This window comes from Colletotrichum orchidophilum (assembly GCF_001831195.1).
Source record: "Colletotrichum orchidophilum strain IMI 309357 chromosome Unknown Scaffold_15.1, whole genome shotgun sequence".
NCBI lineage: Eukaryota > Fungi > Ascomycota > Sordariomycetes > Glomerellales > Glomerellaceae > Colletotrichum > Colletotrichum orchidophilum.
In genome coordinates, this window is record NW_019172971.1 from 309494 (window position 1) to 333658 (window position 24165).

The 24165-nt window shown below is 54.9% G+C and overlaps 11 protein-coding genes across 11 annotated transcripts; 7 read left to right on the forward strand and 4 right to left on the reverse strand.

Annotated features, from left to right (window-relative positions):
• Positions 1-2607, forward strand: CORC01_02654 (cytochrome P450 55A1; the record flags this gene model as incomplete). Its single annotated transcript, XM_022614304.1, has 8 exons — positions 1-287; positions 823-862; positions 1189-1405; positions 1461-1618; positions 1706-1818; positions 1992-2135; positions 2220-2406; positions 2563-2607. The coding sequence occupies 8 exons, from the start codon at positions 1-3 to the stop codon at positions 2605-2607; spliced, it is 1191 nt and encodes a 396-aa protein (XP_022479217.1).
• Positions 2608-3156: 549 nt separating this feature from the next.
• Positions 3157-4126, forward strand: CORC01_02655 (methyltransferase; the record flags this gene model as incomplete). The annotated part of the gene is made up of 2 exons (XM_022614305.1): positions 3157-3321; positions 3437-4126. 2 exons carry the CDS (start codon positions 3157-3159, stop codon positions 4124-4126), a joined length of 855 nt encoding a protein of 284 aa, XP_022479218.1.
• Positions 4127-4367: 241 nt separating this feature from the next.
• Positions 4368-5205, reverse strand: CORC01_02656 (ribosomal protein S26e; the record flags this gene model as incomplete). The annotated part of the gene is made up of 4 exons (XM_022614306.1): positions 4368-4467; positions 4694-4796; positions 4864-4991; positions 5183-5205. 4 exons carry the CDS (start codon positions 5203-5205, stop codon positions 4368-4370), a joined length of 354 nt encoding a protein of 117 aa, XP_022479219.1.
• Positions 5206-6205: 1000 nt separating this feature from the next.
• Positions 6206-6737, forward strand: CORC01_02657 (ubiquitin-40S ribosomal protein S27a; the record flags this gene model as incomplete). The annotated part of the gene is made up of 2 exons (XM_022614307.1): positions 6206-6583; positions 6648-6737. 2 exons carry the CDS (start codon positions 6206-6208, stop codon positions 6735-6737), a joined length of 468 nt encoding a protein of 155 aa, XP_022479220.1.
• Positions 6738-7036: 299 nt separating this feature from the next.
• CORC01_02658 (glycosyl hydrolase family 18) lies at positions 7037-8520 on the reverse strand (the record flags this gene model as incomplete). The annotated part of the gene is made up of 3 exons (XM_022614308.1): positions 7037-7826; positions 7906-8262; positions 8342-8520. The coding sequence occupies 3 exons, from the start codon at positions 8518-8520 to the stop codon at positions 7037-7039; spliced, it is 1326 nt and encodes a 441-aa protein (XP_022479221.1).
• A 1998-nt stretch (positions 8521-10518) lies between these two features.
• On the forward strand, positions 10519-11960 carry CORC01_02659 (TLC domain-containing protein; the record flags this gene model as incomplete). The annotated part of the gene is made up of 2 exons (XM_022614309.1): positions 10519-11400; positions 11472-11960. The coding sequence occupies 2 exons, from the start codon at positions 10519-10521 to the stop codon at positions 11958-11960; spliced, it is 1371 nt and encodes a 456-aa protein (XP_022479222.1).
• A 1472-nt stretch (positions 11961-13432) lies between these two features.
• On the forward strand, positions 13433-15243 carry CORC01_02660 (NOSIC domain-containing protein; the record flags this gene model as incomplete). Its single annotated transcript, XM_022614310.1, has 3 exons — positions 13433-13602; positions 13802-14924; positions 15010-15243. The coding sequence occupies 3 exons, from the start codon at positions 13433-13435 to the stop codon at positions 15241-15243; spliced, it is 1527 nt and encodes a 508-aa protein (XP_022479223.1).
• A 1289-nt stretch (positions 15244-16532) lies between these two features.
• Positions 16533-17975, reverse strand: CORC01_02661 (vacuolar protein sorting-associated protein 4; the record flags this gene model as incomplete). The annotated part of the gene is made up of 3 exons (XM_022614311.1): positions 16533-16754; positions 16824-17274; positions 17341-17975. The coding sequence occupies 3 exons, from the start codon at positions 17973-17975 to the stop codon at positions 16533-16535; spliced, it is 1308 nt and encodes a 435-aa protein (XP_022479224.1).
• Positions 17976-18890: 915 nt separating this feature from the next.
• Positions 18891-19444, forward strand: CORC01_02662 (prefoldin subunit; the record flags this gene model as incomplete). Its single annotated transcript, XM_022614312.1, has 4 exons — positions 18891-18951; positions 19007-19077; positions 19139-19263; positions 19327-19444. 4 exons carry the CDS (start codon positions 18891-18893, stop codon positions 19442-19444), a joined length of 375 nt encoding a protein of 124 aa, XP_022479225.1.
• A 253-nt stretch (positions 19445-19697) lies between these two features.
• CORC01_02663 (uncharacterized protein) lies at positions 19698-20381 on the reverse strand (the record flags this gene model as incomplete). Its single annotated transcript, XM_022614313.1, has 2 exons — positions 19698-20308; positions 20360-20381. 2 exons carry the CDS (start codon positions 20379-20381, stop codon positions 19698-19700), a joined length of 633 nt encoding a protein of 210 aa, XP_022479226.1.
• A 1690-nt stretch (positions 20382-22071) lies between these two features.
• On the forward strand, positions 22072-23849 carry CORC01_02664 (Mov34/MPN/PAD-1 family protein; the record flags this gene model as incomplete). Its single annotated transcript, XM_022614314.1, has 3 exons — positions 22072-22209; positions 22273-23618; positions 23669-23849. 3 exons carry the CDS (start codon positions 22072-22074, stop codon positions 23847-23849), a joined length of 1665 nt encoding a protein of 554 aa, XP_022479227.1.
• Between the last annotated feature and the right edge of the window lie 316 nt (positions 23850-24165).

Consider the following 24165-nt stretch of genomic DNA (forward strand, 5'->3'; position numbering starts at 1 on the left):
ATGAAGACAACGTCCAACACGTACAATTTGGAGGACTCGGAGAGGCTCATCGGGCTGTGGATGGAGGCGCGCGGCTACCGCCACCAGATAGTCATCGTGACAAAGTCCACGGCCGGCTACCACGCCCACGACCGTGAGGGGACGCCGATGCCGAGCAATTTCACGGGCAATTCGTTCAAGAGCATGCGCATCTCCGTGAGGAATATCCTTGGGAAGCTGTGGACGGAATATATTGACGTCCTGTATGTGCCGTGTGACTGGACGACGTCCGTCGAGGAGGTCATGAGGTGCTTGCATGCGCACGTCATGGCCAAGAGGTGCTCTACCAGATCAGGCGAAGAGACAATTTATCGCGAACAACCACATCTGTTCTGACTCTGTCTATGGCGGACTGGCTAAAAGGAAGCCCACAAAGTGATAAATGCACGGAAATCCAAATATGTAACCGACGATGATCAACCACCTCGCAACTTGGTACTCGTGAATGTCCAAAGTCTTCCAACCATTGTAGACCTCATAACTAGCCTGCCGGAGAATCTGATTCATATGTTCGATGATTCCGGGTCTCGGCGGGGCTTCGAGCCAAAGGTTCCGAAGAATTGAAAACTCGACGGACCAAGCCCGCTCGAACGCCCGCCCGCCGACCATTCGCCTCGCGTTGTGACAATTTTTGCAAGAAATGCTTCCCATGTCGACGTTGAAATCAATGCAGGTTTGGAATGCAGTAACTCCCACCCTGCCACCCGCCCCCTATGGTGCGTCGACCAACCGGGTCGTCCGTATTACAGCGTATGTGCTGACGTTGAGGAGTATCGTTCGTAGCCAGACCATGCTGCCCATCGCACACGACATAGATGGTGAGGTGCATATAATGGAAGGGAATTGCCAACTGATCGGCTAGAGATGGTGAATGAAGGGGGAAAAAAAGACTCGGATCTTGGAACTATGTGGTTCGACTCAAACATCACGAAGCGAATCTGGCCAAAATGTGTGTATATAAAAGAGAAGCCTTCAGCTCCGTGAAAGGGCTTCCACGAAAAAACTCGTGCTCTATTAAACAGCTCATAAAGAACCAATCATGTTCTCAACCTCATCCCCTCGTCTATCCTCAGTAGCATCTCAGCTCCGACGATACTCTGCACTCATACAACCTACCCGTCCAACTGACGATCACAACCACGCCCCCAGACTCCGTCTTCAAGCGCGCCTCGGGCCTCGATCCCCCGGCAGAATAGCGTCGCCTCTGCTCTATGGAGCCCCATCTCGCGAGTAAGGCCCTTTGACGGCTCCCTCGCGTGGCTCGTCACAAAGCACAAAGACGTCTTCGCAGTCGCCACGGACACCCGTCTCTCAAAGTTCCGTCTTCTCGCCCCATTTTGCATGCCTTCCTTCCCACCGTCAGCAAGTGAGCCTAGGCAGTTGAAAAACTAAACGCCACAGCACGAGCGCACATGGCGCAGTGCGGCAAGGTCGAACCGCTCTTTTTCAGGACCACGTCTACTCCGTAAGGCCGTACATTCAAAAGACGATTAAGGGCCTGCCGGACCTTGTGATCGACCAGGGGTGCCGGGAGCCAGTTAACTTGATCGAAAAGCTTGCCTTGCCTATTCCGTCATATGTAAATATAACACTCAGGGGCACGGGGTAAAAAATATTTCTTTAATAATTCAACTTTCCGCTGATAGCGATTCTTTCTCTATGAAAGGTCATCTACATCATTCAGGGCGTCCCGTTCGAGTACCTAGAGTATCTTAACCAGCAAAACGCGGTCCGGACGAATGGTAGCGGCACCGCTGTGCAGGTCCAATCCGCGAACCAGTACACTCAATCTCTCCCCCTTTTTTTGTCCGCCTCTCCCACTACTGTATTGAGTCGGCGATGACTGACCCCTTGGTCAGAGAACTCCTCAACTACTTCACAAAGCTGGTCTACCAGGGCGAAATCGAGCCTAAAGACGACCTCATCAGCAAGCTTGTGGTCGAATAGCTCAGGTCCCGCCACATTGAGAGATCGGACGCCGTGGAGATTGCCTTTCTCCTGCTCGTCGCCGGCAACGCGACGACGGTGAACATGAATGCGCTGATGAGCCCCATTAACCCTTTGGGTCTTGATTTTGTTTTCGCGGGAGTACGGGGGTATCGTTGTCTCTTAATTAACATCCAGTACCTAGGGCGTCGTCGAGATCTTCCGTAACCCAGCTCAGCTCTCCCAACTCAAAGCCGATCCGGCAACAGGGACAAGGACGTTTTCCCACACCCGGACGTCTTCAACGTGCACCGGACCCCGGACCCGAACCACGCTCTGGGCTTCGGCTTTGTACCTCACAGGTGCATCACTGAACAGCTCTCGCGCGCCGAGCTCGAGATCGTTTTGAATAAAGTTCGCTACCCCGTCTGGCTCCATCAGGTTTCTATGTGCCTATTGTATCTACATGTGACTCGGACATGATGCATAGAAGCAAACTCTCCTAATTTCAACCCCTCAACCCCCTCAACCCTCTCCCCCGCCTCATCCGGCTGCACCAAGCTAATCCGTACCAATATCTCGACGCTCTTCCAAAAGCTGCCCGGCCTCGAAATCGCCGTGCTGATGACTGACATTGAGTAAATGCCTCCCCGCAAGGATTTCTTAGTGGTCAAATTACGGGTCATGTGGTAGATGCTCGCCTGGGTGAGAGAAAGGAGGGGGGGAACGTAGGTTAGACGGTGTTAAGATTAGATCGACCCTTTTGATAGAAAGCCCGGTAGTCGATTGATCATGTCTGTTCTCTTATTCGCTGCGTAAGACGCTTCCTCCCTGTGAAATCGAGGTCTGTTTGGGAACGCAAAGCGTAAAAGGGGGACATCAGACGGCTCCAAGGAGGGGGAGGAGCAGAGTTCACCAGTTCGCAAAGTTCTGAGCATGATCCGGTTACGCCGGTGAAACGCGGCGTAAGCAAGCCTCTACTGCTCCGTCCAATACTGGAGCTTGACGGAGCCGAGCTCGGCGAATTTGCTTTGGAGGTGAGTGATTGCACGAGATTTTGAGTTGCGAGGATGCCGTGAGGATGTTTGGATGCGCTCTTAAAAGGGGGGCCGCGAAGTTGTAGATGTGACAAGAACGTAGTGTAAGTCATTTGAGAATATCTAGGGATCATATCTACATCGCTGGTAAACAATGAACGAAATGCAAGTCGCAAACAGCCAAATCGTCATGGGGGACAAGAGCAAGGCGGCTCCGTGGTACTCCAACGAGGTCCATATCTCCCCGGAGGCGCGCAAGATGCTCGAGGAGTACGCCAACGTCCCACCAGACGAGGTCAGGGACCACATCGCCACCATGGTTCGTAAACCCTCCCTCATTTCCCCCTTCTTGCTTTCCTTCCCCGACCGAAGCTTCCACGGCACAGAGGGAATCAGCTTACCTGACACATGCGACCACGCAAATGTGTATATAGCGCGACAACATCTGGGAAGTGTTTCCCTACCCATGCATCGGCGAGTTCCACTTCCTCGACTTCAATCTATCCCATCGGCCGGGGTACCCGCAGATGCTCGCGCGCCTCCAGGAGCCGGACGCGCGGCACCTCGACATTGCCTGCTGCGTTGGGCAGGACCTGCGACGCCTAGTGTACGACGGCGTGGACTCGTCCAAGATTGTGGCCATTGAGCTGGAGCAGGGCTTTATCGACGCCGGGTACGAGCTCTTCCGCGACAGGGGCAAGCTCGAGACGCGCTTCCTCAACGCGGACATGCTGGACGACGGAGACACGAGGCTCGACGCGATGGAGGGCTCGTTCGACACGGCGCACCTGGGTCTGTGTCTGCACCTGTGGACGAGGGAGAAGCAGATGGTTGTGTTGAGGAGAGTTATCAGGTTGCTAAAGCAGGAGCCCGGGGTGATGATCTTGGGCCACGCTACGGGTCACGTTGACGGGGTTGAGCTGGCGGGTGTACACAACAAGCCTTCGCTGAGACACAACCTAGAGACATGGGAGAAGATGTGGGCCGAGCTATCGGAGCAGACTGGGACCAAGTGGGAGCTTAGGACTGAGTTCTCTGAGCAGCTTCATAACTGGGAGGTTGTGAGGGACCGCCAGTGGGGTAAGGACTTGCGTTTTGTCGGCTTCGAGCTTACGAGAAAGTAAACGCTGGCAATGGACTAGGAAACACGACATGGCACAGGAGAAGCACGTATCGCAGGGAATGAGAGGACAGTGTCATGAAGCATTTCCTTTGCTAGCCTAGGGCCATGGCCCGATTCTCCTAGATGAACATCATAAAGCCCAATCCGGTTCCCAAACCATGCCTGAAAGGAGAACTTTTTCATCCACTGATCGTCACTGCCAACACCTAAAACACCGACTACCCTAGTAGAGAAGAGACTCTTTAGGCCTTGGGGGTGTTGGGGACAATCTTCTTGCCATCCTTGTTGTAGCGGACGCGGGGAGGGGGAGCGCGGTTGCGGCGGCCCACGACGGAACGGACACTGGGAGAGTAAGTCAGCATTGGGTGGTCTTTCACATGGCCCAAGAGCATCCATCGGGACGTGAGTCGACCTCCCGCGGGAGAAGAATCGCGTCGTCGATGTGCAGGGCACGGGGTGTATGGGAGCTTCGAGTAGCGCCAAGGTTCTTCTGTAGCGCCTGCGCGCCGCGGTCGTGGGGTGAACCAGACCAACAGCGCGCAGTCGTCGCTCCCGCGGACGAACGTACCGGACAATCTTGCCGTGAATGGCGCAAGAGACACAGTACTGCAGCTTCAGGTACATCTTGGGTACGGTGTACTCCGCGAAGACGGAGGCGTCAGAGATATCACCTGATGTAGTGTTAGTGTGATGTTCGTACCCGCCAGCAGGAGTGGAGAGGAGGGGTATGAAGCATACGGATGGCAGCAGACTCGACCATGTTGCGGATGGTGAAGCGCTTGATCGCCTTATCCTTGGGCGTGCATCGCGAGCAGTTGCTGCAGCGGATGGGCTTGACGTGGCCGCGGCCCTTCTTGTTGCGTCCGCTATAGGAAGGGGAATCAAGTCAGCGATTGCGTTCGTTGCGAGATGGGATGTGCATTTCTGTCTATAGCCTCAGTCGCCGGCGTCATCGAGTCGATTCATATATGCGTGATACCGTCGTCGACGACCGGGACGTGAGGGTGGAGGCACAGGTGAGGCGTGATGGAGGGAGCGGAGGGGGACATTGTCGTACTTGTTCTTTCTCTTCTTGACCATTTTGGCGACGTCTGACTGTGTGTTAGTAGATCCGTGAAGAGGAGAAAAAGAGAAGAAGAAGAGGGTATATCAATTGCGAGGAGACGTACTTGATCTTTTCTGGCTTGCTGAGTCAAAAAATCGCAATTGGTGGGCTCAACCAGGGCGCGAATTGGTTTTGACGTGCCTTGGAAAAACTGTCGAGGTGGGTGGAGGCAGGTGTGCGAGGGCTGGTCCAGGGCTGGAGGACCGAAGACTGCTGCAGGGGACCCACCTCTGACCAAACGGAAAAAAATCCCACTCTGGCAGTTTAGGCGAAGTGCACTTTACGCGGGCAAGTCGCCTCCCACGGTCGGTATTTCGCACCACACACTGGATTATCAGAGGGAACCTCGACCAATCGAATCTCACCAATATCACGTGGCCTCGCTAATTTTCCAGGTCTCGCAAGCCCCCCCACCCCGTCCGCCTAGCGCCTGTGCTGGACGGATTTACTGTGCGCTGCGACTGAGGGCGGCTGTTTCCTTTTAATTTTCCTCATCCCCAAATCGAACTCATCTGAGGATCTGCTTAGGAAGGCAATAGACATATTGTCGAGGTACGTCTGAAGATGCTTCTGCTCCCTCTTTGTTGGCCTTGAGCCCGTTACACCTTTTCCCCTTGGTTCCCGGCATCTTGTTTTTCAACGAGTTGCGGGCTGTTCCTATAGCCACTCGAGAGCCTCGCAAGGCGCAATCGCGAAACCGAAAGCGTTTTCCGGGTCATCGAGAGGCGCTATGGATGGTCAAGTTGCATGGACGTGTGAAGCGGCGTGCGTGCGAGCCCGTCGAGGCTGTAGAATTGCATCGTCGAGAGCTCAATCGCCGCCGCCAGCTGCCATCGACTATGCACTCGTTTTAACCCAATCCCAACTTGCCGGGCTGAGGGGAGAGGAGCATCGAGGGAGACGGACAGCAATCTTTGCTATCCACCCATAACTTGCAAGGCTTCGATTCTAACATTTCGTGACAAGTAGGCAATCATGCAGATCTTCGTCAAGACCCTGACGGGCAAGACTATCACCCTTGAGGTGGAGTCGTCCGACACCATCGACAATGTCAAGTCCAAGATCCAGGATAAGGAGGGCATCCCCCCCGACCAGCAGCGCCTGATCTTCGCTGGAAAGCAGCTCGAGGACGGCCGCACCCTCTCAGACTACAACATCCAGAAGGAGTCCACCCTCCACCTGGTCCTGCGCCTGCGTGGTGGTATGGCCAAGAAGCGCAAGAAGAAGGTCTACACCACCCCCAAGAAGATCAAGCACAAGCGCAAGAAGACCAAGTTGGCCGTCCTCAAGTACTACAAGGTCGACTCTGACGGCAAGATCGAGCGCCTTCGCCGCGAGTGCCCCTCCGACACCGTATGTTTTACCCCTCCAACGTTCGACTCTGTCTAGCGCACCAAAATACTGACACGATTTCCAGTGCGGTGCCGGTGTTTTCATGGCCGCCATGAACGACCGCCAGTACTGCGGCCGCTGCCACCTCACCTACGTCTTCGACAAGAAGGAGTAAACTTCCTTTTTTGATTCGCGGGCGCGAGGTACGGGAAAAAGCGACAACTATGGGAGGATCGGTTCAGGGTTAGCATTCTAGTCGGCAGAAAGCCGCACAAAAAAGGGGCGTTGATGTACACATCACTGGCTGGCAATGACGATGCAATTTCATGACACTATGACCATTCTTCCACTCTTGAGTCTCCTTGAATACTTGTGACGTGATGCGAAAAGCGAGAACTGGTGCAAATGTCTTCAAATGTCTTCAACTCGACGGGTCTACGGAGGCCTGTTCTACCTACCAAACCCATCACTACCTTAACCCGCGAATCCATTCCGCAAATTGTCATACTTCGTCTCGGGATATGTCAGACAATTATCGCGCCGCAACAATCCATTCGGACCACCAAATGTGTGCACGACATTACCAATCAGTGACTCGTGCCCGGGTTTATCGGCACTGCTCTCCCACCACATGGCGCCCCCAAGACCCCATCCCTTGATATACTCGGCCTTCCTCCGCGCCATGTGTACCGTGTCGTAGGTGACCATCTTTCTCTGGCCAGCATCATACGAGTAACTCGCGCCCGTCTCCTCGTCGTGGTACTCCTGCGCCCCCGGCATCGGCAGCACCTTGTAGTCGAACACGCCACTCTCCCAGGTCCCCTCCCCGACGCCAGAGTACGGCGTGCCGGGTCCGTCCGTGTTCTCAAAGGCGCGGCCGTAGAGCGGCATGCCTAGAACAAGCTTGTCCGGCGGCACGCCGTGCGAGGTGTAGTGCGCCAGCGCCGCGGCGGTGCTGAAGGGCGTCGACTTTGGGTTCTTCTGGCAAGGTTGTAGGTTGGCCTGGTGTCCCGCAATGCTGTCCCACGACCCAGCGTAGTCGTACGCCATGAGGTTCCAGAAGTCGACGAGGGCGTCCATGGCGGGCAGGTTGAGCTTTTGGTAGTTTTGGGCACCGGCGGGGCAGGCGACGCTCAGTTCGAAGTGGTACCATTCCGGCAGCGTCGAGGCATACTGGTCCATGGCGGAGCGGATAGTCTGGAGGAGGGCAACGAAGTCGGAGGCTTCTTCAGCGGTTTGGGGGTATTCCCAATCGATGTCGATACTACAGTCATATAGTCAGAGACCTGTCTTCAAGGATGGAGACAAGAGGAAGAGACGGTATGGGGGGCTCAATAGCGTACCCATCAAAGCCCAAATTCTTGATCAGGTCGACGCAGCTGCGCGCAAAGGTGTCGCGGCCCTGGGGCGTGCTCGCCGGGGCTTTGAAGTTGGACGAGTATGTCCAGCCGCCGACCACCAGGAGAACCTTGAGGTTGCGGTTGCGGCGCTTGAGCAGGTTGAGCTGCTTCATGCAACCGTATAGGTTTGTTCCGACATCATTCCAGCTGTCGCCCTCCCAGTGGATGTCGGTATCGGCCCAGCCGTCAGTGAGGTGGACCTCGCCCGAGTCGGAGCGCACGTTGGCGAAGGCGTAGAGGATGTGGGTGAGGTTCTCGACGGGGAGGTCCTGGGGACGGTGCTTGCGGCCGTAGATTGCCCTGTGAGCGAGGGTGTTAGTTGCGTTGCTCGAGGACGGATCGGGAAATTCAAGTCACGAAAGCACGGCCGATGACGTACCAATTGACAAAGTAGGCTGCCGAACGGAAGCCTTGAACTGGACCGCCGCCCATTTTGTCTGTGGTTTTTGATCTGTGAAAGGGAATAGGTATGCGCGTAAAGAGGTTCGTATAGGTGTACGTCAGGAAGATGAGGACTATGGCGGAGGTGATGAGGGTTGTCAAGCGTGCCAGACGCATATAGGGCAAGTGGAATCCGTTGCCAAGATATTCACCGCAGGCAATGGAATGTGTCAAGACCAGTTGGAGGGAAGCAGGCGGTTCTTATTGCTGACTGGAGGTGTTTGTCACTGGTAGGTCAAGTCAGACCAATGCGAGGTCGGTAGCGGCAACGGTGATGTAGCTAGTCCAGGGACATGGACTAAATGGCCCCCGCCCGCACTGGACAAATGACAGTCCCAAATGCGACAAATGCGAGTGCAACACTGCCCCTCCTGGCCCCTATGAACTGTCCAGTGCCTCCAGCGCCTTGTACCTTATGGATGCCGCGATTGCTTGACCTCAATAAGCGGCGCAAAGCTGCGCGCTGCCACTGGAGCTTGGAGCTGGATGAGGCGCGGGTTGTCGTCAGCTCTTACAGCTGGCTCCACTCCCGTCTGGTTTTACCTGTGCCTGGATATCGCACTCGCAAAGCCACGGTGTGTGGCTGGGTACTGGACTGGTCTACGTATAATGTACGCACTACCCCATCTCGCTTTGCCTTGAGCGGCGAGTGATCTTCAGGAAAGCAGTAAGTATTAGCACAAGGGTAGATCGTACGGACAATCACGACACCGCAGACAGGAGTGTGACACCGAGAGACTTCTGAGGGTTGCCTCCCGTTGGACCGCGTACATCCGTATTGGAAGGAAAGTCGGTACGGAAGTACGGATACATTGTATCCCGCGGGTGAGCTTATGTAAGGAGTGCGCCTGGACCCCAGGCGCCTCTGAATTCCTGCATGTGGAGGCACATGTTTGGGCGCCCCCTCCCCCGTTGAGCACCGGCACTTCCGCGTATCATAGGTGGACTTGGCTGCCAACGGGATGTCGGCGACGGTGACAGACCGCCTACTTCGTCATGGGATGGCGCCAAGTGCGGGTGGTCGGTGGACATGGGACGAAAAACATGTTGAGAGTCCAAGCAGCAACGAAGATTCTGGGACCCTGGCCCAGGGGTCTTTTTGGGGGGTTGGGGGAGTTTTTGGGGGTAATTTTTCCAATCCGATGATGACCGTCAGTCAATACGCGATCGCAGGAGACCATGGCCCTCCGAGAAAGTCTTGCGTTGGAACAGGAGGCTGTCAGTCCACCGTCACGGACTGGGCAAATGCAGAGTTATTGATGATGACCAAGAACGATTAGATACCGAAGAGCCGTCCATATTCAGCCTGTCGCAGAAAGCGTGTCGGGGAATTGTTTCCATCGAGTCTCCGATTTCCTACACGTTCCGAATTGAGCAATTATAAGGGTAGAAAGACACTGGGCACTCTCTACAAGTGCAGTATAAACGATCGATTCATTTCTTTTTCCTACCTCAGTTGACCCCGTAGATAATTACGTGAACAAAGAAAAAGTCTTCTTCCCCCCAGCAACACTGGTTGTTGGCCCTCGCATAGGGGGTGATGAAATAGCTTATTAAGGTAGACGCTACTTGCCCCAGTGGAGGATTCCAACAGGGTGGGGCTGCAAAAATGGACGGAAAGAGGCAAGACTGGGGGGCCAGCAGGTGGTCATCCGCGTCTCATCGGGCGTCGCCATTCGCTGGCCAGTCTGGTTGTCACTGCCAGCACTTGGACGCGGGGGGTGCGAATCAGCCCACCCCATGTCTGACCTTAAAATTGATCTTACCCACTCTATCCGAAAACCCGCCTCTGCGCGAGCCACGGGGGAAATTGGTTCACAAGAAAAAACCCCGACGACCGCCCCGGCCGTCTCTATAAACCTTTTCCTCCAGAGTTTCCGGCCTACCGAACTCTCTTTCTACATCTCCCCGTCCGCATGCTCGACAGGTCTTGAACGGCTCTTGTCTGCGTCTATTTCCAAGCCTCAATCGCGAAAGGTGCACGCGACATCCGTCTGTGCCTCCTCCTCCTCGTCTGTTCAACATCTGGGAGATCCCCCCTTTTCGACCTCGACGTCTTCAAACTTCCAATCGTCATCGCAACAAATCGGCGTTCGACAGCTGCCACCCGCGACAATGACTGCCGCCGAATCCCCCATGGCTCAGTCCACCGCCACGGCCATGGCCAGCAAGGACCAGATCGCGACCCGCCGACGGAGAAAGTCGAGCGTGCGAGGCCACGGGTACGGTCACGATGCCAATGCCCGCCAGCCCTCGCTGCAGGAGCAGCTCGACCGCCTCTCCAAGCGTAGTCGCGCCCGCGCCATCCTCCGCCGCTGCAAGCAAATCGCCGTCAAGCACACCTGGACCACACCCCTCGTCATGATCCTTGCCTGCCTCTCCCTCTACGCCGTAAACCCCACCGAGTCAAACATCATGCATAACTTCATCTTCCTCCCCTACAAGATCCCTCAGCAAGGGCTCGACGCGGCCGCCGGTGCTAACGGCGACGCCCCCGCGCAGTACGGAAAGGGTCTCTGGGATATCGCCTTTGTCTGCTTCTATGCCACCGTCCTCTCTTTCACGCGTGATTTCATCATGCAGGAACTTCTTCGTCCGTTGGCCAAGTATCTTGGAATCCGTTCCCGTGGAAAGCAGCTGCGCTTCATGGAGCAGGCCTACACTGCTGTCTACTTTGGTATCCTCGGCCCCTTTGGACTCTACGTCATGAGCCGCACCCCGGTTTGGTACTTCAACACCACCGGCATGTACGAGACGTTTCCCCACAAAACCCACGAAGCCGTCGTCAAGTTCTACTACCTGCTTGAGGGGGCCTACTGGGCGCAGCAGGCGCTGGTCATGCTTCTTGGCTTGGAGAAGCCGCGCAAGGATTATTACGAGCTCGTGGCGCATCATTGCGTGACACTGGCGCTCATCGGCCTGAGCTACCGGTTTCACTTCACTTATATGGGTATCGCTGTCTACCTGACCCACGATATCAGCGACTTTTGCATGGCAGTAAGTTCGCTCGCAGACCTATGCAAACCCACTCGTAGCAAGATTCTAATTTGTGTTCCCCCCTATTTCAGTTGTCCAAGACCTTCAACTACATTGACCACCCCATCACTGGACCGTGGTACTGCCTGTCCCTGGCCTCATGGATCTACCTCCGCCACTTCATCAACCTCAAGATCCTCTGGTCCATCCTCACCGAGTTCTCCACCGTTGGTCCCTACGAGCTCAACTGGGAGACGCAGCAGTACAAGTGCACGCTCTCACAGGTCATCACCTTTGGCTTGCTCGGTCTACTGCAGTCGCTCAACCTCTTTTGGCTCTTCTTCCTGTTGCGCATCGGATACCGCTACGTTTTCCAGGGTGTCGAGCAGGACGTGAGATCTGAGGCGGAAGACTCCGAGGCCGAACCTATGGAGACCATTGAGGAGGTGTCCAAGGTCGACGTCGCGCCCTTGGTCAGCGGCGAGGCTGCTCAGGCCACCCAGGCTTTTGCGAACGGCGTGGCCAAGGCGGCCGGCGGAGGCGGCATCGCGTCACGAACTAGGAGCCGCCGTGCTGCTTAACGAAAGTCTGATCGGATGAGAATGGTTCAAAATCTTCTGGTTCTAGCTACCTGCGTACTCTTTTTGGCGAGCATCCTTCTGCTCAGGCTTTTGTACATGCAGTATATTCTTTTTTTAATAACGCCTAATGTGTAATGACTACAAACAAAATTAATCAACATTGTTTGCTTCCCGTTTAAAGCGGCACTGGACAATGAAGATGTGACAATGAATGTGCAGAGCAATCAGGCATTGCTGTAAGCCAGCGGAATCATTGGGCCATCTCGATTCATGATGTCATAGGACGTTAGGCTTCTTAGGCGACCCCGACCCTCCGCCAGATGCCGGAAGCGACGGGATGAGCGATACCACCTCCGGTTTAACAGCCTGTTGGAATCATCGAGGGCTCCGGACGTTCGGGAAGGATGCTTACGGAGTCTGCCAGGAGAAAATAAGAAGTCAGGTGGTTTTGGCAGTGGTGATTGTGATTTGGCAGAGTTGATTGCCCGAGTTGTTGGATTGGTCACATGTGACAACCATGTTGATAAGCTGCCGCTCGGCGTCGACCAGGTAGTTGTGCACGAAATGTTGGAGGGAAATTGGCTGGGCAAGTAAATCGATTGTGTGCTTCACTTGGGTAGAATCACTGATATAATGTCTCGCACATTTGATGCCAAATGTGAGTTGCGGTCCGAAAGCCTACCAAAATGAGCCTACAATCTTGGAATTGAAACGGTGTTTAAATCATTGTAGAAATTCGCAACTCCACAACCGTATGAGGTTTCGAAGGTCTAGGCCTATAAGTGGACAGAATACCTGGGAAAGTCACAGTAAGACTTTGTTTAAGTCGAAATATTCTGGATTTGAGTTCTGTCAACCTTTTCTTTGACTTGTATATGCCGATACTAGCAGCTCCAGATGTACTCGAGTGTTTCCGCCCACCGTGCTTGATCATACATACATACAGATTCCATAGAACAGTCCTATAAAGAGTTTGAACGAATCAAGCAAGCAGCGAGGCGTCAATAAACAATATTGCCCTCCTGCGATGAGGATCTGCTGTCACCGTCTCGACCGGCTCCAGCGATAAGTCCAGCCACCGTGCCACCAAGCAACTTCATGTGTTGAGCCACATAAGGCTGGACCGCACCTCAGCCACAGCAGCTCGTGCCCCAGCACCGGCCGCCGGCGCCGTCTCAAGCCGGATGGCACCCACGTGACCCTCCCACCACCCACAACACAACAGAGACAAGCTGGTCCGAGCGTCGACATTGGAGCTCCAGAAAAATTTCCAATTGACACCAGTGGGGGGAAAGGAAAAATTGAAGAAAAAAAATCCGACCTTGGATACTTTTCGACCTTTTTGCGTCTCGAGACCAGAACTATCGACTCGCCTCTGCCCACCCACAATACTTCCGCGAGGCTTGATTGTTCGGTCCTCTCCCCGCGCCAACGATTTCAACGAGCACTGCAAGAGAGATAGTTTTTCCAAAATGGCCGCAATCAACTACCTCCTCTACGAGGCCCCCATGGGCTACGGTGTGTTCCACATCGAGCACCAGCCCGACAGCATTGGCCTGCGCCAGAAGGAGGCTCAGGAGACCATTGCCGACCTTTCCAAGTTTGGCAAGATGGTCAAGCTGGTCAACTTCACTCCCTTTGAGTAGGACTACCCCAATTCACGAATTGAGTGTGCGTTGTTGGCGATTGTGTTCGTGGTGGTGATGGTGATGGCTCGCGGCTGCGCGACGGAGGGGCCCTCTTGGAAGCGCGTCTCGATGCCGGAACAGCGACGATGGACACAAGAATGGAGCGAGAATAATTACAAGAATACCCTGCTGACGAAACCCTCTCTCTCACAGCACCGGAAAGCAGGCACTTGACGAGATCAACCACATCTCCGAGGGTCTCATGTCCGACCACCTCAAGTCCGTTCTCGAGCTCAACCTCCCCCAGACGAGCGGCAAGAAGAGCAAAATCACCATCGCCGTGGCCGAGAAGAACCTGGCCTCCGTGATCAAGAGCTCCTTCTCTGGCATCGACTGCGAGACCTCTGAGACCTCCGAGGTCGCCGGCGACCTCCTCCGCGGCGTCCGCCTGCACGCCGACCGCCTCCTCAAGGGCCTGCAGACGGGCGACTCGACCGCCGCCGGCCTGGGTCTGGGCCACTCCTACTCCCGCGCAAAGGTCAAGTTCAGCACCACCAAGAACGACAACCACGTCATCCAGGCCAGCGCTACCGTCGAGTTCCAGGACAAGGGCGTTAACCAGTTCTTCATGCGCGTTCGCGAGTGGTACGGCTGGCACTTCCCTGAGCTGGTCAAGATCGAGTCGGACAACCTCACCTACGCCAAGCTCGTCATCGCCATCGGCGACAAGGCCACCCTCACCGACGACCGTCTCCACGACATCGCCGCCCTCGTCCAGGAGGACGGCGAGAAGGCCCAGGCCATCATTGACGCCGCAAAGGTCTCCATGGGTCTGTCCATCACCCCCGCCGATCTGGAGATCGTAAAGGGCTTCGCCGAGGCCGTCGTCGCGCAGGCCGAGGCCCGCCGCTCGACCGCAAACTACCTCGACAAGAAGATGTCCATTGTCGCGCCCAACCTGCAGACCCTCATCGGCACCCCCGTCGCCGCCAAGCTCATCTCCCACGCCGGCTCCCTGACCAATCTGTCAAAGTACCCTGCTTCCACGCTGCAGATCCTCGGTGCCGAGAAGGCCCTCTTCCGCGCCCTCAAGACCAAGAGCAACACCCCCAAGTACGGTCTCATCTACCACTCCAGCTTCATCGGCAAGGCCGCCGTCAAGAACAAGGGCCGCATCTCGCGCTACCTCGCCAACAAGTGCTCCATTGCCAGCCGTATCGACAACTACACCGAGAACCCCAACACCAAGTACGGTGAGGCCCTGCGCCAGCAGGTCGAGGACCGCCTCGAGTTCTACGCCACCGGCAAGAAGCCCGCCAAGAACTCCGACGTCATGGTAAGTCATCTCTCAGAGCAGTATTCCCTCCCCGCCGTACCCTTGAAAAAAAAAACAATCATGCTAATGACTCTACACCAAAAAGGCTTCCGTCCTGGAGCAAGTCGAGGGCGACATCACGCTCGACGACGCCGAGATGGTTGACGCCGTCGCCGACGAGGTCAAGAAGGAGAAGAAGGAGAAGAAGGAAAAGAAGGAAAAGTCCAAGGACAAGAAGGAGAAGAAGCGCAAGCGCGAGTCCGAGGTCGGTGCCGCCGAGCCCGAAAAGGCTGACGGCGAAAAGAAGAAGAAGAAGAAGTCAAAGTCCAAGGATGAGTAAAAGAGAAGAGAGTGGTTTTTGCCTACTCTTTTTTTTGTCTCTCTTTGCAAATACCCATCATCACCCACCCAAACCTTGTTCCAAAAGACTTCTTGCTCTTTCTTCTTCTTCTCTTTTTTAAAACGTAGGTCTGGCGGCACACCGATAGGGTCTACTCGGCATTCCGGCTTCTCTCTCTCTTGTTTTCGCATCATCCTTGCGGTCCTTCTCTTGTTCTTTATCTGTTCCTTGTTTGGCTTTTTTGGGAGTTTTATGGGGGAAAAATGAGAGAAACCGGGCTACTTGAACGGAGTTTTTGGGCTTTGAAAAAATGTTAATGCATCATTCTACATGTGTGTGTATGTACAGTTGAAAGAACAACCGAACCCATACCCCCCCAGAGCGATTCCCCCCGTCTGTCCTGCTCGTCGATCTCTATAATGAGTGAGAATGTGCAATGTGATTTGTGCTTGTCTCTGCGTCTCTCTTACCCAAAATGTGGCTTCTTCACCGCTTCTATAGCCAGATTCGCGTTTTGATGGCGCCCTATCCAGTCTGTCTATTAGACGGTGTAGAATTCCAAGATTGAGGGGTTAAGTAGGAGATATTCAGTATGTCGATCAAGCTCTCATGGTCAGCTCTACTACTGAATACCCCCCCGAAAAATAGTCTACTTCCTTTTCCCCTCTGTGATAGACCGTCCCTCGTTGGACTCAAGCAAACCCGCCAAAGTCCGTCGAAGCAGAAGGCTGCAACTCATTAGAACCCATAAGTTCTTTGCACCAACGACTCAAACGTCACTTATTGAAATGAGGAATTAAAGCAAATCAATTGCGTAACCCTTTCTGGTAGGCCAACTTTTTGAGATTTTACGCTGTATCAGAGAAGGGGGGGGGGGAAAGATGTTGCAATGCAGTAGAATTGGAAAGGGAACAATTCAACAGAAAAAAAAGAATTGGTAGAAGAACAAAAATGTAACACGTTTGATATTTCCCCACCCATATGCCGGCCGTTTCAACGCCAGAGGACGCCCCCAACTCTCGACACAGCCACCCCCATACACCCATCCCATCCATCCCAGTAGTCTGTTTCTTTCCATTCTTTCGTCTCATTTGAATAGTTCGGTCTCTTCCTCGGCACCTTTGATGCAAACACCGGTTCATCCACATCTCGTCGTCGACCAATTCTAGCTGCTTCTCGGGAAAGAGAAAAACACCTCGAGAAAGTACAGTGAAGTGATGGCCAAGATGGCACAACTAATCGACATGCTCTCTCTCCCCCTTTCCTGCGGGCGAAAGCAAAAGTCCAGCTCATGCGCCCTCACTGCCAAATTCGTTTGTCCACTCTATTTGCTTGGCGGCATCGTCGTCGGAAACGGTGGGATGCGAGTCCCTCAGGGCCTGCTTGAAGTCCTTCAGCTCGATAATGGGCGCCATCAGCTCCTCCGAGTCGACGTCGTGGTACGTCATCTCCTTGGCTTGGGGGTCACCGGGTGAGCAAGGTGTCAGCTTCTTCTGACCCTCGTGAACCACCTGTATAAAGTCAGCATCAGTCTCTATCCAATATGTTGCGAAGTCAAGGCAATAGCCGTCGTCACATACCGGCTTGAAGTGTGTGGCTTGGATAATCTTGCGAACGGGCCCCATCAAAGCCTGCTGCACCACGTTGGCGATATCACTGCCAGAGAATCCCGCCGACAGCTCGGCCAAGACGCGGTAGTCGTCTGCCTGGAGGTGTGTTTCTGTGTCGCCGACGGCCAGCTTGAACATGCGCGCGCGGCCGTTGACGTCCGGGAGACCAATGTGCACGCGGCGCTGGAAACGTCTTCGAATGGCGGCGTCGAGCTGCCAAGGGATGTTGGTCGCGCCCAGGACCAGGATCCCCTTGCTGTCGTTTCCGACACCGTCCATCTGCACGAGAAGCTCCGTCTTGATACGTCTTGACGCTTCGGACTCGCCTTCGCCGCGGGGGCCGCAGAGGGCGTCGATTTCGTCGATGAAGAGGACCGAGGGTTTGTTTTCTCTCGCCATGCTGAAGAGCGCCTTGACGAGCCTGTTTTATTCTCTGGGTTAGAATACTGTCGTGCCGTGCTGTGCTTCGCCTGCGCGATCGACTGACCTCTCACTCTCTCCCATCCACTTGCTCACGAGATCGGAACTGCTGACGCTGAAGAATGTGCTGTTTGCCTCTGTCGCGACCGCCTTTGCCAGATAACTCTTACCCGTTCCAGGTGGGCCGTAGAGGAGAATACCCTTCCACGCCTGGCGCTTGCCCTGGAACAGTGACGGGAACTTGATGGGTAGCACGACGGCCTCCTTCAGCGTATCCTTGGCGCCCTCGAGACCGGCAACGTCGTCCCACCGCACGTTGGGCCGCTCCTGCAGGATGGCGCCGCTGAGAGCGTTGCGCAGCTTCTTGTTGTCCTCGTCGCCGTCGTCGGCGCTCCCCTTACCCTTGCCACCGCCATTAACGCCCACGGCCCCGGGTTTGTTCCCGCCCCCGCCGCTCTTTTTACTCTCCGCTTCGTTGAGGTATGTCTTTAGTTTCTCCGCGCGGTCCATGTACTCGGCCGTCTTTTGGCGGATGAGCTCCTTTGACTTTGGGTTCTTCTCCCACTTGACGGCGAGGACAAACAGCTCGAGCGACTTTGTGTATAGTTGGAAGGCTTTGTCGTACTCAGCGGCGTTGTCGGCGTCGATGGCCTGCTTGACCGTGCTAATGGCACGGCCGAGGAAGTCTGTGATGCCGGACATTGTTGGCTGCTGGTGACTCAGTCGAGAAGCTTAGTGATTCAGCGGCGAGGAAGAGGTGAGATTCGTGACAAGGTGGAAAGAGCGGGGAAAGCTCTCTCGTCGTCGACGTCGTCGTGTTCGTTAAGCGCCGTGGCTAATCGATTCGGGATCGGACGTGGGAGGATGCAAGAATCAATGAGGTCCCGAGGAGGGCGTCGGTGCCTGGCGCAAACGGGGTGGAGGGTTGGAAGTTTGGGCGGGTGAGGGACCTTGAGGAAGCACTTGCGGGCTTGGATTCTGTGACGTTGCCTGGGCAGTTCATGATGGACCGCTGCGTTAATCGGGGTGCCTTGTGCAGGTGGTGGGGGTGGGGGACTTGTTTCGGTTATTGCAAAGGACCTGTGTAGATGCATTAACTGTATATAGGCATTTTCCATCCGACAATCCCCAGTGACAGGCTGTGTGACCAAATAGTTCGAAGCAGACCTCTCTTCCTGTTCTCTGTATACTTTCAAAAGCAAGGATTAATATATCTTGGTCTCAAATTCAATTGCAGTTCGACATTGGAGAACAAGCAAGATGCCGCTGTGTGTTTCGGATCCTCAATAAACTTGCTTCCCCCGATGCCCATATATTCGCAAAGTGGGTTGCTTCTTATTCATCTAATCAGTATCCCAATGGTCTGTCACTACTGCATTGATGAGTCGAGGTACCAAGTATCTTCTCGCAGACCACCGCTCAAAAGTCGAAACAACCGAATTATTTCCCATAGCCTTGGCATTTGAAGACGTCTGATTCAGAGAATCGTCTTATAACAAAGCCGTCGGACCGAACTGCGGCATCCCTGCCGACCCTTTCCTCTCCCGCCAAGTCTCTGATTTGCAATTTTCACCCTCACCTCTTGTGAACCCCTCACACTCATATTCAGATCCAATCATGGCTGAGGTGCAAGCAAAGCTGCAAAAGCTGTCCGAGGAATACCAGGCGCTGCAACAGGGTACGTTCTCAGAACCCGATTGTCAATGAGGGGACTTTTACTCATGTCTCATTAGAACTTCAGACCACCGTCCAGTCGAGGCAAAAGCTGGAGGCCCAGAGACAAGAGAACCTTGGCGTGAAAGAGGTAAGCGAGCCACAAACCCCGAATTTTACGATGAGATTGACAAGGCTGATGCCCCGTATAGGAGTTTGACAAGCTCAAGGATGGCGAGCAGATCTATAAGCTGGTAGGACCTGTGTTGCTGAAGCAGGACAAGGTGGAGGCGGAGAGCACAGTCAAGGGCCGTCTGGACTTCATCACCAAGGAAATGTACGTGCACTGCAGGCTAAGGTACTGTCGTGAGGTCGAATCTTGTTAACTAACTTCTACCAGCGAGAGACATGAGGGCCTGATCAAGGACGCCCAGGCCAAACTAGAGAAAAAGAAGGGCGACATCATCCAGATCCAAACCAGCGCTCAAGCTGCGGCGGCCCAGGCACAGAAGGCATGATGACGGCGACAACGACGACAAGGGACCAAGGGGAAAATCAAAAAGAATTACCAAAATCAAGGTCTGATAAGAGTGGTGATACAATTACAAAACTACTAGGACTATGAATTATACCCAGCAATGCTCCGATACGATTCCATTCATAAACGCCATGCTAATGCGCCATTTCTTGTTGGGGATACCCTCGCCCTGCCAAGTCCCAAAAATTGTTTTCATCATAGCGGTCATGATCATCTCCATCATTTGCACCCCTTCAGTTGAGAGCCATGATGGAGAAACCCCACGGCAAGCCCATGTTGCGCGCGGGCAGCTCAGTCGCCCAGCCAATGGCGTTCTGGTACTCGTCCTCGGACGTAAATTCAGCGCCGTTGACCTTGCCCTCGACGGCGCCCATGATGAGGTCGGCGATCTGGCTCTTGGTGTAGCAGCGCCCAAAGATGCGACTGTCCTCGATCGTGCGGATCATGGCGGAGCGGAGCTCGCACTCGGCGAAACGGCGGACCTCGCGGTCGAAGCTGGCGTGCGTGACGGGTCCCTGGTGGTGCGAGGCGAGCTTCTGGAAGAAGGCGACCATGCCGGCGATGGCTTGGGCGAGCATGTGCGCCTTTGTCGTGTCGTCGAGTTGGCTGGCCATGGAGGAGGAGTGTTGCTCGATCAGGCCGTGCACGTCGTGATCAAAGGTTGCGTGGACAACCTTGGAGATGCTGTCTGGGGTGGACAGGATGCCTTCTGCGTCTTGGACGTTGAAGATCTCTGCGATTTCGCCGTAGCACTGGGAAAGTGTCGTCCAGAGGGAGACGTTGTTTTGGACTGATGCTTTGCCCATGCTCAGGGTGAAATGGGACATGGTGCTGTCGATGCTTTCTGTCTAGTTCTTAATTTTTGGCAAACCCTACGGTGAACAGGACGACTCACTTCTGCAGGTGGTGGAAGACATGGTGGTGATGATATGTGACGTCTCACGAGGAATTGGTGATGGTCTCGTAGATGGATGGATGTACACTTATATTCTTGTGAGGATGGATATATAGAATCAAGCAAGTCTGAAGGAGCTCAATATCAACAATGGCGGAAAGGTTCTCCTTTAATCTCGACTGGATTGTAGCCTTGTGGCCTCATCGGGCGATTCCTCCATGTCCAGGATGGCCCAGATGGTGGCCATCCCTGAATCTGCCATGGCCGGACGGACGAACACATGGCAAGGACTAGTCAACATTGGGTCCCCAGTCTTTGCGGGAGATGCCCGGCAGTGGCCCCCATCAACACTTGCGAATTACAAAAGCAAGGCGGGAAAATATGACCAGGAGGTGGTCACCTCCTCCACATTCCCGCAAAACATCAACCCATCTCGCCATCAGATTTGGGGGGATGGCAAGATGCGATAGCTGATAACCTGACGACTCGGCACAGCCACGGCCGCAACTTGAGACATGGAAAACGAGGTACCGCCGCACCTAGGGCAGCAAGCAACAGGGTCTTGGTCGTACAGTCTCCAGACCGCTCGAGATCTCACTTTCGCTGTCCCCCTCGCTCACCGGCGACCAGCGGGAAGGGAAGCGTGGGGGCGCGAGCCGTTCGTTCGACTCAAGCAACGAGAAGCATGCACGTCAGGGACATGCGACCCGGTTCAAGCAGGCGGTGGAAGCACTCGAGCATGGTGCCATGTTGAGACTCGAGCCGCGTGGGGATCAATGCGGATGGAACCAGGAACGGCTTCACCGGCCCGCCTGGGCGTCCGCCGGTAGCTTTGGTTTCGCAGCTGCTTTTTTCTTCGAATGCACAGCTGAGTGGTTGGCAAGATTTATTACGAAAACCGGGCACGTTCCGACAATTCCCGATGTTGGAATGAGGCGAGAGCCACCAGCGTATAACCCTTGCTGTCGGTGTCCGCTGGGTTGGCGGGCAAAGGAGAAGAGCTCTCGTAGATCGAACGGAAATACGGGCGAGACCACGTCCGCGCGCCTTGATGCTTGAAATTTTCATTCCGTCGTGGCAATACGATGGATCATGGAAGATTTCAAATTTCTGCCCTTCTCTCGATTCCCAACTCAGTGACACTGTGACACTCTGGGAGAGGATCCGAGATCACGACCCGGATCCTCCCGCAACTGACAGCTCAACAAAGCGTGGACCCGCCCCTTGCTGATTTCTGTTGTTACTTGGGCTGCTCTTCCTCACCTTACACTGCTTTGGTTCACCGGCCTTGGTGAGATGGATGAGGTAAGACCCATTTCCGGTGTGGGCTACATCACGTGCCATGTATCAAGATCCACGTGACCCACTCCTGTGCAAGGCCCGAGCTCTCTCCCGTGCCCCTCCTTCTTTGTGCGGACCTTGTCGGTTTACCCCATCCATGGCGGGGTCGTGCTGTGTGCTTCAGCCACTTGTGGCTCCTCTAGCGCTTCGTCATACGGTCCCTGGGACGAAACTCGCAAGGCATCTTTGACCAAAGGGTCACCGTCTGCTACCTCAAGGTTGCCACGCTTGGCCTTTCACTCTCAGAAACATGCCAACATCTTCCTGAACGGTGTTGGCCACCACCGGCGACCTCATATCGTGACACCCCCAAACCAGAATCACCACACAAGCAACAGTCGGAGAGCTCCAACACCTCCGGCACCACCAAGATGAATGGCCCTTCGAATTCAAGGCCCGCGCGGCCCATGAGCATCAAGGAGATTACCATAGCAGCAGAGGATTTTGATTTTAGGACTACGATTCCCTTCAAGTACTGGGCGCGTTCTGCCGATACTCTGTTTCAAGAGGTTTGTGCCCCAGTTCGCTTGTTTGTTTGGCCGCGCAGCACCCGCTGATGACATGCGACCCAGGCAACCTTTGCGCTCCAAGATCGCGACATACGAAAAGCATACCAGATGCTATGGCGACACTCGATTCTCGTTCTTACCCACTTGAAAACACACCCTGACGCCAAGTTACCCGAAAATAAGGCGCTCACGAAACCGCTGTTCGACCGCCAGAATAAGGAAGTGTTTGGGCTACTGGAGGAATTGAAGCCGAAGATCGACCATGATTACAAGGAATGGCAGTCGATGAGTGCGTCAAAGAGGAGAGAGGACGATGAAACCACCAACAGACCCACAAACTACGACGAGTTTGCCGCCCGAGACCCGACCTTATCCGGAAATGCCAAGATCCTCGATGCCGCCGATAACCAGGAACTTGCAGTGTCCCTGGCGCAGCGAGACTACAAGAGGAGAGATGCTGCAAGAAGGGCAACGCGACAGGCCGGTGTCAGCGCAGAAGAAGAGCAGGAACGCCGGAAGGGCGGCCGCTGGGAAGACTGGGAGCACTTCGGCAGCCCGGCGACGGCGGCAGCAGAGGAGGAAGACATAAGGAGACAGATCGAGGCAACACGGCGCCGACTCGACGGAACCGACGGGGGAAGAGACGAGGACAACTTTAGGGAATCACAAGCTTCATACTACCAACGCCAGGTGCCCCCGCCGAGAGCGCCTCCCAGCTACTCATACAATTACCCGTCCATTTCACGACCAAGAGCGCTGGAATGGGAGGCGTCGCCGTTGGAGCCGCAGCGCATTTACACGCCACCGCCACCGCCTCAACCACCAAGGCCGCCAAAGGAGGACTTCACGATGATGCGCCAGGAGCTCGATGCCGCGCCTCCCATGAGGCCGGGCAAAGAGCCGTTGCCGTCGTACAGGCCGCCGTCGACAACTGACGCGTTGCAAGGGGGCGTTCCGGAATTGCCAGCCAAGGAGAAGGTGATGCCGCCGGCGGAAAAAGAGCGGCTCGCTTTCCGGCCGGCAGCTTACCTGGAGAACGGCGACCCTATTCGACCTGTTTTCCTCCCAACGCAGCTCAGGGACACGTTCCTCAACATTGCTTCTGAAAACACTCGGAGAGGCCTGGAAATGTGTGGCATCCTCTGTGGACGACCCGTTAATAATGCGCTGTTCATCAGCTGCCTTCTCATCCCCGAACAAAAGTGCACGCCCGATACGTGCGAGACCGAGAACGAGTCGTCGATGCTGGATTACTGCATCAACGAGGACCTTTTGGTGGTGGGCTGGATTCATACGCATCCCACACAGACATGCTTCATGAGCTCGCGAGACCTACATACGCAGGCCGGGTACCAAGTCATGATGCCGGAGAGTATCGCCATCGTCTGCTCTCCTAGGCACTCCCCTTCGTAAGTCGTAGATGTTTCGTCCTGTGCAACAGCGCTAACACAGCATGCAGATATGGCATCTTCCGCCTCACAAACCCGCCAGGGCTTCCGCACATCCTGCAGTGCACTGCGTCCGAAACCTTTCACCAGCACTCCATCGACAACCTGTACACTGGGGCGAAGAACCCGCCTGGTCATGTCTATCACTCGGAGAAGCTTGATTTTTACGTAAAAGACTTGCGGCCGAAATGATCGACAGAAGCTGAGGATTTCCCTCAATGGCAACGTTGCTCGACCGCCCACTGCCACTTGCCTCCAGGCGGTCAGCATATTGGTGGATGATATTTACAGCCAGTGTCTAAGCCGGTATATCATTGGCGAGAGGCATGAGGAACATGGGACTTACGGGCGGCTCAAGTATGGGTTCCGAGCCATCTTCTTGCTTTTGTATGGCGAGGGCGTTGGGCAGCTAAATACCAAGGTATGGATGTGGAAATGTCCGGCGAGCAACTCAGCTGGTACGGATGACAACGTCGGGAGTCCGCGGACTGTGTATGCTGAGAGCCGT